The sequence below is a fragment of the Coregonus clupeaformis genome, unplaced genomic scaffold (genome assembly GCF_020615455.1).
Source record: "Coregonus clupeaformis isolate EN_2021a unplaced genomic scaffold, ASM2061545v1 scaf0377, whole genome shotgun sequence".
NCBI lineage: Eukaryota > Metazoa > Chordata > Actinopteri > Salmoniformes > Salmonidae > Coregonus > Coregonus clupeaformis.
In genome coordinates this window covers 380,838-393,526 of record NW_025533832.1, presented here as the reverse complement: position 1 = coordinate 393,526, position 12,689 = coordinate 380,838, and the positions used below count along the sequence as shown (strand labels likewise).

The window sequence follows — 12,689 nt, the reverse complement described above, 5'->3', positions numbered from 1 at the left end:
CGGTGGTCTGCGAACCCACAACCTTCTGGCCCACAGCCCTGTGCGCTATTAAAAAAATCATTTGTTGCCATGTAATGCTATGGTCTGTCCTAGCGTGAGAGTAAACGGTAGACATGTTCTCCGCTATCCACTTTGTTTTAATGATTATTTTGGGTATAGGGGATGGTCACTTGTTTTTTTGTTTTTTTACAAACGTTCAGGGAGGGATTAGGTCAAATATATTTTGCTGAAGGGAGGGCCATCCATTTTCATTTCAGAGAGGTCCGATATTCTCCATGTAACCCTTATTATATATAATGTTCACTCCTTTACCTGCATGTTTTCTCTGAGGTCGGTGGCTTCCCTCAGTGGCAGTATGGCTGTTTTGAAGATGTCGTCCACAGCCTTGATGACCAGCACCCTCATGGTGGCGTACTCCCGACTTCTCTTGCCCTTGCGCACAGACAGCCCCCTCTTGTGAGGCTTGCCCCCGCCCCTTCGGTTGGTAATGGCCACATGGACAAACAGCCAGGCGTGGGGAAGGACTTCCCCTGTTAGCGATTGTAACGGTATATGCCGGAATCCCGGCTGAAGACACTCGAAGGGGATTGTGTACTGGCCGATGAACTCGTCGCCAATGTAGTCATCATCCAGCACCACGAAGCGTACCATGGCCAGCTCAGGTAGGTTTATCTGAAACTCAAAGCTTTCGTCAAACAGTGGGTTCTCCCCATTCTGATTGACAGTTTTAGTCCTTTGCTCTGCACAATCAGCAGGTATGCCATGGATCTCCACATAGACGTAAGGGTCAACAACATCTCCTTTGGAGCCTGAGCCTTTGGGTTTGGGGAAGTTTTGTCCACTTATGATTTTTATGTGCAAGAGCTGAGGAGACACGCCAGGCACTGAGTCTTTAGTGTTGGCACTGAAATATGACACCTGCTCCCTCATTATGGCTGGTCGCAGCACATAACCACAGTTCCCATTCTGACGAAACCAGCCGATGTTTAGGTCCATCATCAGGCCGGGGGTCTGGTAGTTCATTGCCACGATCTGGCAACCACACTTCCAGAAGTCCTGAGGGTTCATGTTACTGGAGTCGATCCGCATTGGGCTGGGGTAGACTCTCGCTAATAATTTCTTGTTGTAGTTAACAAAGTCGCCTGGGAAGTCACTGGCACAGCGACTGGCAAAGACCTCGTTGAACGAGCAAAGTTCCCAGTGCCTCTGGCTTTGGAAAGCTGTTGGGAAGTCTTTGAACTCAATCGATTTACACAACGTTACCAGGTCAGAGAGGTCCTTGGACAGCTGGAACCTTTTCCGTGGGATGCTCTGTTGTTCGTCGGCTTCAATGTTCATTCTTTGGGACATCTCAGCCCCCTCATCCTCATCTGTCACTTCGCCCTCCGAGCTAGTGCAGGTCGTGCCCAGCTTCTTCCCCTTCAGCAGGATCTTACACTTGAGGTCAAAGGGTGAGGGCAGGTAGCTGTCCTCAGGTGAGGGTGGATCAATGTGAATCTTATCCCCAATAATCTTTTTCAAGTGCTGAAACATGACCCTCTGCTGCTTTAAGGAGCAGTGGTTCTCCAGACACAATATCAGGGGAAAGTCAGATGCAACAAAGGCATATTTGTTGATGACGCCACAGACACTGCGGAAGACTATCTGCGAGGTCATTGTGTGGCCAGTGTAAATGACAGGCTCATTATCTGGTCCATCCCAGACATCTAGTTCTACACTACGACAGCCCATCTTGAGGGCACGGATGTACCCTGTAATGTCAGAGGGGCCTCTAAACTGATCCTCGATCAGGTATGTGTTGTGGGAAGCGTTGATGTAATAGTGGGACAAGGGCTGGTTCATGTCCTGACACACTGTTTTTTGTTCAGGGTCAAAGATGTGGCACTCTGGCGACATTAGATAATTGGTAAACCCATCAAGGGAGAGCCAGCCCTTGAGCTGCCCCTCTTTGGAAGGTTCATAGCTCTGAATGACCTCCAGACTGGTGTCTTCACTTACTTGTGCCATACCCTGCTCAGCCTCCAGAAACATAGTTAAATCCTTGGTATCTAGAAATTCCTTGTTGCTAGAGAACTGGACAAGGAGGAAATAAATTTCTGGTCTTGTGCAAAGGTCATGAAAGACTTCAATGAACTCCTCCTTAGTCACATCACATCCCACCTTATCTTTAGATTTGTGAAACTCCTTGAACTTGAGTTCAATCTTAACGTTTTTGAGTCCAGGGTTTAGGTTTTTAATTAGCTGCACGGCAGCACATAGACTGATGTGCTTGCTGTTGTTAGCATCAGCCTGCTCAAAAAGGTCACCGAGCCAGGAGGAGCGCATGTTGTTCTGGTTGCTCTCAATCATATTCAGGGTGTGTTTCCCATAGGATATCAGGTATCTAAGCCCGGTCACCCATATGTTGGCCACATCGGCAGAGTTTGCAACCAAGTCCAAAGACTCATAGTTCTCCCTATAGATGATTGAGAAGGCACAGTCCTCTGATATCTGATCATATATTCCGTTGGTCCTAAAAGTTTCTGTGTTTTTCCCTGTCCGCACGTCTTTGATGGCCTTGACATCAATTTTGGCTTTCTCTGACTCTTTTTTGGAGGGTTCCCACCTTAGAGACTGCATGTCGGCGTCCAGGAGGAAGTAGCGGTGGTAAACGCGGGAGTTGGAGCGCACCTTCTTCAGTTCAGAGCCATCCACCATGGCGTTGATGCAGTCGCTCGCACTGCTGATCTTCTTCTCAGTGGGCATGCTGCTGAACGAAACCGTCTTCTTCCTCTCTTTGCGCTGCCTCGAACCATCCTGAGGAAGAGAAGAAAAGCAAAAACCTGAATACCTGATCTGTAAACTGAGCAGGAAGCAAAATATTTGATTTATGAGATAGGCCAAGTGAAAAAGTGGGAGTATTCCTGACTCTGTATGACTAAGCAAAGAGGAGGATTTACTAGATTCATGTCTATAAAACAGTATTTTACCTCTCAGGCTTAAGGCCAAAGGAACTATGTATTAATTAATTAAGCACAGTTATGATTTATTAGTTTCAGATGACAAAAAAACACTGTTGTCATTTCTTAAAATAGCCACAAGGAGCTTTGTGAAGTATAAAACATTTGATGTAGAATATAATGTTCAAATATTGGGCATAATGCAGTGGTATGGCAGCCTGCTAATTCTCTTTGTTCATGCTGCTGCTGGTGATGGCTGGCCTTTATGGTCTAGAGGCACATCAATGTTTCCTTTTCAGCCCTACCTCTCAGAGCCCAGAGGGAGAGAACTATCAAACTAAACTTGGCTCAATAAAGAAAATAATTACAAAATGTATGTGAAATGCATGCAGTTAAATTCTTGACTCTGAGGAAGCAAGTCACACTCAGATCGAAGAGGAAGCGGACAGTATATGGGATATAATGAGTTGGGATTAGGCAGTCGTGATAGGAATTTGAAATTATCACTATACGAATAGTATCATGAATTTTTGTCAGATATCCGGATATTCTAAATACATGTGTATGTTTTTAACCTGAGCAATGCTGCTGTGCGAGGGAGAGAGGCTCAAACTAAATTTTATTGGTCGTGTACACAGATTTGCAGATGTTATCGTAGGTGCAGCGAAATGCTTGTGTTTCTTGCTCCAACAGTGCAGTAATACCTAGCAATAAAAATAAAATAAAAACACAATCCAGAAAAATAAAGAAATATCAGAACGAGCAATATCAGAGATCGGAATATTACAGACAGGTGAGAAGAGAGAAAGAAAGAGGCATCTCGGTTACAGCAAAGACTAGCTAACTTGTAGCAGCCACAATGTTATTTATCATCCCTATAACAGTGCCCGTCTTGACTGGAGTAGCCTAGAGAAGCTATAGCTAGCTAGGCTAAATGCTGCACTTTCTCCCCAACCCCATTCAAATAAAACAATAGCCTACCTGTTGGTTGCTAGTTGTTGCCTACTCCTTCTCATTTTGCTAACTTTTAATTCCATAATTGTATTCCATCTTGTATTGAATTGGTGAACTCTCACTTCACTTGCTACATATTGAGCCCCTTTGCCACTTTGACTGACCAACATAAACAACAAAGCTACACACGACACGTGAAGGCTACCGGTCAGCTACCTGTCTTTTTATGGGGCGCAGGCAGCACAACATTTTAAGATGAATTACATCCTCTTAGGAATATTGCCAAGCTATCTTAGTGTCTATAGGCTGTGGAGAGATTAAAATAACTTTAGCAAAGCTCTAAAATCAGCTGAGAGAGAACATCATTTTTTTTTAAGGGGCATGTTTCAGTGGGTCAATTAATGCATTCATAATTAATCATTTCTCACTCTAATATACAGTATTTAATGCTGCACATATCATTCTTAGTATATCTTGTTTAAATTTATCCGGTGTATATACGTATAGATTGCATTTGGATTACTGTTACAGTGCTATTCGGGTTCGTTCCGACATTTGTTTATTTCATGCGTTTGTTTTTTGGTGGATTATTTGACATTTTACTGCATTGTTAGGAGCTAGTAACATAAGCATTTCACTGCACCCACTATAACATCTGCTAAACTGTGTACGCATCCAATGAACTGATTTGATTTGCTGAGACGCTAACAAAGAGGTCAAAGTAAAGTTGAGAGCAGCATACCATATATGGTACGTCACATGATGTGAAGAACAATGGTTGTTGACATATCTTTTGTGTATACGTCTTTCCTGACTCCCCCCTTCTATCTGAGAACTGAGGACAGTTACCTTGAAGGAACTCCTTGAACAATTGTGCGGCTCGACTTAAGGTGCCTGTCAAAGTGCATTATGGGTGAACAACAATGAGTCCCCCCTAAAAAGGATATAGCCCACACAGATCTAGTAGTCTATGTTGGCCACGTGCGTGACATTTCCCAAGTAGTCCATGTCATTGTTGTGTTCCAGCACCTTTATTTTCAACCTTTCCACATTCATCCAGATTCAAGCTGAACTAAATAAAACATGAATTCTGCATCAATTGACTAGCATCAGATAAAGTCTTCAATGCACGCTGAAGGTGCCTGACTTATGAATGAATAGATTCCATTTGCTGATGAAAAGATTCATGACATTACTAAGAGGTTCCAATTTGTTTTCACCCAATACTTTTGTATGCCATTTTTTTAAAGGTCTAGCTGGAAGTTGAAAATGGGCATTCAACATACATAGACAAGCGTGTAGCTGGTTTTCATGTAAGTTGTTTACACTGAAATCAACAGCATGCATATGGTGCTTTAGATGTGGGGAAGCCTTTAGCATTCATCGTCCTGCAACCAATGCACTGCCACCCCTGATCGAATGGCCTGCGACGTTCAATGTCCCAAGACCTGCCATGTGATCTTGCCCGAGCTTGTGTGCACTTACTGAGAGTAATGGCTCTCATGAAAGTCTATGTGCTTCACCCCCAGGGCAAAGTCCATTGAACATTTATTATCTTCGGTTCAAGAAAAATCTGACTTCCCTTTTTGTAGAGTATCTAGTTTTGTCAAGCCTGATCTTAAATAGAAGAGTTGAATTTTATATCAACATTAACTGCTGAATATTCAAGTTTTCCATTGACTATGAACAACACCAAATATATACGGAACAAAAAATATGTAAAGTGTTGGTCCCATGTTTCATGAGCTAAAATAAAAGATCCCAGAAATTTCCCATAAGCACAAAAAGCTTATTTCTCTCAGATGTTGTGCACAAATTTGTTTACATCCTTGTTAGTAAGCATTTCTCCTTTGCCAAGATAATCCATCCTCCTGCCAGGTGTGGCATATCAAGAAGCTGATTACACAGATGCAGTTTTGTCACACAATGCCACAGATGTCTCAAGTTTTGAGGGAGTGTGCAATTGGCATGCTGAAATATTGTCCAAAACTGCATTAGATAGAAACAAACTCATCCACACCTACAGTTGAAGTCGGAAGTTTACATACACTTATGTTGGAGTCATTAAAATTCGTTTTTCAACTCGTTTTTCAACAAACTATAGTTTTGGCAAGTAGGTTAGGACATCTACTTTGTGCATGACACAAGTAATTTTTCCAACAATTGTTTACAGACAGATTACTTCACTTATAATTCACTGTATCACAATTCCAGTGGTTCAGAAGTTTACATACACTAAGTTGACTGTGCCTTTAAACAGCTTGGAAAATTCCAGAAAAAGATGTGATGGCTTTAGAAGCTTCTGACAGGCTAATTTACATAATTTGAGTCAATTGGAGGTGTACCTCTGGATGTATTTCAAGGCCTACCTTCAAACTCAGTGCCTCTTTGCTTGACGTCATGGGAAAATCAAAAGAAATCAGCCAAGACCTCAGAAAAAAGATTGTAGACCTCCACAAGTCTGGTTCATTCTTGAGAGCAATTTCCAAACGCCTGAAGGTACCACGTTCATCTGTACAAACAATAGTACGCAAGTATAAACACCATGGGACCACGCAGCCGTCGTACCGCTCAGGAAGGAGACGCGTTCTGTCTCCTATAGACGTACGTACTTTGGTGCGAAAAGTGCAAATCAATCCCAGAACAACAGCAAAATGACCTTGTTAAGATGCTGGAGGAAACAGGTACAAAAGTATCTATATCCACAGTAAAACGAGTCCTATATCGACATAACCTGAAAGGCCGCTCAGCAAGGAAGAAGCCACTGCTCCAAAACCGCCATAGAAATGCCAGACTACGGTTTGCAACTGCACATGGGGACAAAGATTGTACTTTTTGGAGAAATGTCCTCTGGTCTGATTAAACAAAAATAGAACTGTTTGGCCATAATGACCATTGTTATGTTTGGAGGAAAAAGGGGGTACCTTGCAAGCCGAAGAACACACAGGGGTGGCAGCATCATGCTGTGGGGGTGCTTTGATGCAGGAGGGACTGGTGCACTTCACAAAATAGATGGCATCATGAGGAAGGAAAATGATGTGGATATATTGAAGAAACATCTCAAGACATCAGTCAGGAAGTTAAAGCTTGGCATCTGGGTCTTCCAAATGGACAATGACCCCAAGCATACTTCCAAAGTTGTGGCAAAATGGCTTATGGACAACAAGGTCAAGGTATTGGAGTGGCCATCACAAAGCACTGACCTCAATCCTATAGAACATTTGTGGGGAGAACTGAAAAAGCGTGTGCGAGCAAGGAGGCCTACAAACCTGACTCAGTTACTCCAGCTCTGTCAGGAGGAATGGGCCAAAATTCACCCAACTTATTGTGGGAAGCTTGTGGAAGGCTACCCGAAACGTTTGACCCAAGTTAAACAATTTAAAGGCAATGCTACCAAATACTAATGAGTGTATGTAAACTTCTGACCCACTGGGGATGTTATGAAAGAAATAAAAGCTGAAATAAATCATTCTCTCTACTATTATTCTGACATTTCACATTCTTAAAATAAAGTGGTGATCCTAACTGACCTAAGACAGGGAATTTTTACTAAGATTAAATGTCAGGAATTGTGAAAAACTGAGTTGAAATGTATTTGGCTAAGGTGTATGTAAACTTCCGACTTCAACTGTAAGTGTATGCTGTGGCTAAGGAAAAAAAATCTATACAGTAGATTATCGCAATATTATCTTTGCCAATTTTATATATTGATACTGTGACTCCAGGAATTGATTTGTAATGTTAGCTATAGCTAGTCAGGTGTACCTGCCCAAAAAATCTGGTATTTATCATCCTATAGCTAGTTCTCCATCTTTTTCATTGTTTTTAATGGTGAGCCAACATGTTTTGAGTACTTTTTACCTCACATGGCTTTCTCTTGTCATCTGCAGCAGACATATAGTGAGCAATGTGTTTGGACCATCAAACCACAATTAAATCACAGTATCGAATCCCAACACATAATTGTGATACATAGAATCGCAATACATATCGTATCGGCAGCTAAGTATCGTGATAATATCGAATCATGAGGTACCTGGCAATTCCCAGCCCTAGCTAGGGGAAACTTTGTCTCTACATGAACAAACTCTATAAAACATTACTAATGTCTTCAATTCTTTTGACATTTCCAGGAAATTAAGGACATCTTTTAAAAAGGAAAAGTGGTCGTTTTTGCTCTTGGCAACTTGGATCATACTCATACATCACACCTTTACATCTCCTGTAAAATCTTAAAAGTCAAGCTTATCAGCTGTCAAAACTGTGTGGATTTTCTTTGTTAGATTTAGCCTGGTCTACAAATGCAGGTAAAAGTCTCAACCATGACATTCTTCAGGGTTTAGCGGCATGAAGCCATGAAAACTGTATTCCTTGAAGCCATGGCATTCCAGAGACACATTAAATCTCTTGTATCAACACGTCACATCTGGTGACAGGACTCTGGTCATGTTGATCTAACACTTTCTCTCCCTTGCTCTGTGGTGTAATTGAAGGGAAGGCAGGCTTTAAACGGTTACTAATCCACCTCAGGGCCCCCACCACTTCATTTCTTACCCCCTGCAGAACCTAACCAGAGTTTCACATACAGTGCCTTCGGAAAGTATTCAGACCCCTTGACTTTTTCCACATTTTGTTCCGTTACAGCCTTATTCTAAAATGGATTTTAAAAAATTACATCCTCAGCAATCTACACACAATACCCCATAAAGACAAAGCGAATAGGTTTTTAGAACTGTTTGCAAAAAAAACTGATACCTTATTTACATAAGTATTCAGACCCTTTGCTATGAGACTCAAAATTGAGCTCAGGTGCATCCTGTTTCCATTAATCATCCTTGAGATGTTTCTACAACTTGATTGGAGTCCACCAGTGGTAATTTTAAATTGATTGGACATGATTTGGAAAGGCACACACCTGTCTATATAAGGTCCCACAGTTGACAGTGCATGTCAGAGCAAAAACCAAGCCATGAGGTCGAGGGAATTGTCCGTAGAGCTCCAAGACAGGATTGTGTCGAGGCACAGATCTGGGGAAGGGTACCAAAAACTGTCTGCAGAATTGAAGGTCCCCAAGAACACGGTGGCTTCCATCAATCTTAAATGGAAGAAGTTTGGAATCACCAAGACTCTTCCTAGAGCTGGCCGCCCGGCCGAACTGAGAAATCGGGGGAGAAGGGCCTAGGTCAGGGAGGTGACCAAAAACCTGATGGTCACTCTGACAGAGCTCTAGAGTTCCTCTGTGGAGATGGGAGAACCTTCCAGAAGGACAACTATCTCTGCAGCACTCCACCAATCAGGCCATTATGGTAGAATGGCCAGACGGAAGGCACTCCTCAGTAAAAGGCACATGACAGCCCACTTGGAGTTTTCCAAAAGGCACCTAAAGACTCTCAGAACATGAGAAACAAGATTCTCTGGTCTGATGAAACCAAGATTGAACTCTTTGGCCTGAATGTCAAGCGTCACGTCTGGAGGAAACCTGGCACCATACCTACGGTGAAGCAATGGTGGTGGCAGCATCATGCTGAGAGGTCCTCACCTGACTCACTCTGTTGCGTGTTGGACATTTTCCAAATAGGTCATAATTTGCAGATGCCAACCTCACCAGTGTATGAGAAATTATATTACAATTCTCCCTCTATTTCCAGATACTGGTTTACTGATTTCCTTTGGAAATGTATAGGCCTAATACATAGGCATGTCAGATAATATGCAGGGGTCAATTTAAAAGGCAATATCTGAAATCAAGTAGGCCTAGTAGATATTATTCTGCAAAGGTCTACACTTGGAGTTCCTGTCATTTTGTACATACAGTGGGGGGGAAAAGTATTTAGTCAGCCACCAATTGTGCAAGTTCTCCCACTTAAAAAGATGAGAGAGGCCTGTAATTTTCATCATAGGTACACGTCAACTATGACAGACAAATTGAGAAGAAAAAAAATCCAGAAAATCACATTGTAGGATTTTTTATGAATTTATTTGCAAATTATGGTGGAAAATAAGTATTTGGTCACCTACAAACAAGCAAGATTTCTGGCTCTCACAGACCTGTAACTTCTTCTTTAAGAGCCTCCTCTGTCCTCCACTCGTTACCTGTATTAATGGCACCTGTTTGAACTTGTTATCAGTATAAAAGACACCTGTCCACAACCTCAAACAGTCACACTCCAAACTCCACTATGGCCAAGACCAAAGAGCTGTCAAAGGACACCAGAAACAAAATTGTAGACCTGCACCAGGCTGGGAAGACTGAATCTGCAATAGGTAAGCAGCTTGGTTTGAAGAAATCAACTGTGGGAGCAATTATTAGGAAATGGAAGACATACAAGACCACTGATAATCTCCCTCGATCTGGGGCTCCACGCAAGATCTCACCCCGTGAGGTCAAAATGATCACAAGAACGGTGAGCAAAAATCCCAGAACCACACGGGGGGGACCTAGTGAATGACCTGCAGAGAGCTGGGACCAAAGTAACAAAGCCTACCATCAGTAACACACTACGCCGCCAGGGACTCAAATCCTGCAGTGCTGACGTGTCCCCCTGCTTAAGCCAGTACATGTCCAGGCCCGTCTGCAGTTTGTTAGAGTGCATTTGGATGATCCAGAAGAGGATTGGGAGAATGTCATATGGTCAGATGAAACCAAAATACAACTTTTTGGTAAAAACTCAACTCGTCGTGTTTGGAGGACAAAGAATGCTGAGTTGCATCCAAAGAACACCATACCTACTGTGAAGCATGGGGGTCGAAACATCATGCTTTGGGGCTGTTTTTCTGCAAAGGGACCAGGACGACTGATCCGTGTAAAGGAAATAATGAATGGGGCCATGTATCGTGAGATTTTGAGTGAAAACCTCCTTCCATCAGCAAGGGCATTGAAGATGAAAAGTAGCTGGGTCTTTCAGCATGACAATGATCCCAAACACACCGCCCGGGCAACGAAGGAGTGGCTTCGTAAGAAGCATTTCAAGGTCCTGGAGTGGCCTAGCCAGTCTCCAGATCTCAACCCCATAGAAAATCTTTGGAGGGAGTTGAAAGTCTGTGTTGCCCAGCGACAGCCCCAAAACATCACTGCTCTAGAGGAGATCTGCATGGAGGAATGGGCCAAAATACCAGCAACAGTGTGTGAAAACCTTGTGAAGACTTACAGAAAACGTTTCACCTGTGTCATTGCCAACAAAGGGTATATAACAAAGTATTGAGAAACTTTTGTTATTGACCAAATACTTATTTTCCACCATAATTTGCAAATAAATTCATTAAAAATCCTACAATGTGATTTTCTGGAAATTTCTTTCTCATTTTGTCTGTCATAGTTGACGTGTACCTATGATGAAAATTACAGGCCTCTCTCATCTTTTTAAGTGGGAGTACTTGCACAATTGGTGGCTGACTAAATACTTTTTTTCCCCACTGTAGATATTGATTGGGTATTTCTGGGAAAAGTGAAACCACAGAGACATGTTCTATAAATGTAATAACATATGCCTAGCTAAACCTGTGCAGGGCTTAGTGGCATGGGTAGATTTGGAGAGCATTTGTCTCCCTGCATTACATTTGAGTGTGTTCGGCTGCCAAAAACTCCCATAGGATTCTGAATCCCCTAATAGACTGAAACCCCCTTTACTGGTTCAATGAGCAGTACAGGACTGTCTGTACATCTGAAGAATGCACAGGGGACCTATTTCAGTCCAGAGCCAGTGCATTGTATAAAGCATTACACAAGAGACCAACCACGACTGCTGCATAATGTGATCAATTATCATCAATATTAGTCTACATCCATGCTAGGCTAAATACTATAGAATCATCAACACTGATATTTGACTTTTCAAAACGCTTTAATCATTCACATGATAATGATACAAAGGGACATTCAACAGCACTAAACTCCAGAAGCGCAGATAGGATGGCAGCTAAATGTGTAATCTGAAATGTTATTATAGCATAAAGGGGATATTGCTCATCATTTTGTCCCTTATCGGTCTCTCGTCTCAATAACACCAAACGTTCAAAAGGGAAAATAATATTGGCTTTGAGACCTCAGCACAGACTACGGACCAGACTGAACTTCCCCCCGACTACAACGTGAAGTAGCCTCCCTATGTGGAGAAGGCTCGTGCCCCCTCTCTGTGACTGCAACCTCATCTACCACTCTGATCTCCAGACACCAGGGTTAATTCACATCCACAGAGCAGATGGAGACCATTGTCACATGTTAAAGATCACCTCTTAAAACAGCCATTAGGAGTCAGCTGTGCTGGCTTAGGTTTTACTATATAAAAGGGTAATTTAGATGCATTAATAGAATAGGAGTCACAGCAAATATCAGATATGTTTATGGTAGGCTATTTCCAGGGTTGATCACATTGGCAAACAGTGCTTTCAAGGATATTTCATATTTAGGAACATGGTGGGTGTTGGAGGAAAAGCCTGTTTTAGGTGGAACATTTGGAACGATGCTTAAAAAACAGGACTTTGAATCCCCAGCTGGACAAATGCCCAGCTGTTCACGCTGTAATTCGGTATCAGACCTCAGTCAAATTAACCGTAAGAGAAATAACTAGCATGGGAGCCATAAAGTGGATTTCCTGAATTATGTGTGCCTGAACTGATATTAATTAGCTTCAAAACCCTGTTTTTCAGAAATGAATATTGCAATGTCTGCTTAAGCTCCAGATCAGGTGTCTCTCTTAAAATTGAGGGCTCAATTAAAACTAATTCTGCTGCCCTCCCTGTAAGAAACTAGACACCAATGGCCTATTGAAGGGCCTCTTTAGGATCCATTTGCAAATG

General features: G+C 42.4%; 1 protein-coding gene across 1 annotated transcript in view; it reads right to left on the bottom strand.

Moving 5' to 3' along the window:
- Positions 1-312: 312 nt before the first annotated feature.
- LOC123484626 (inactive phospholipase C-like protein 2) overlaps positions 313-12,689 on the bottom strand; it is a gene marked incomplete at its 3' end in the record, with an annotated part of 28,418 nt that continues 16,041 nt past the window's right edge. Inside the window, 1 exon segment of the mRNA XM_045215137.1 lies at positions 313-2,796. Within this exon segment, the coding sequence (XP_045071072.1) occupies positions 313-2,796 (2,484 nt within the window).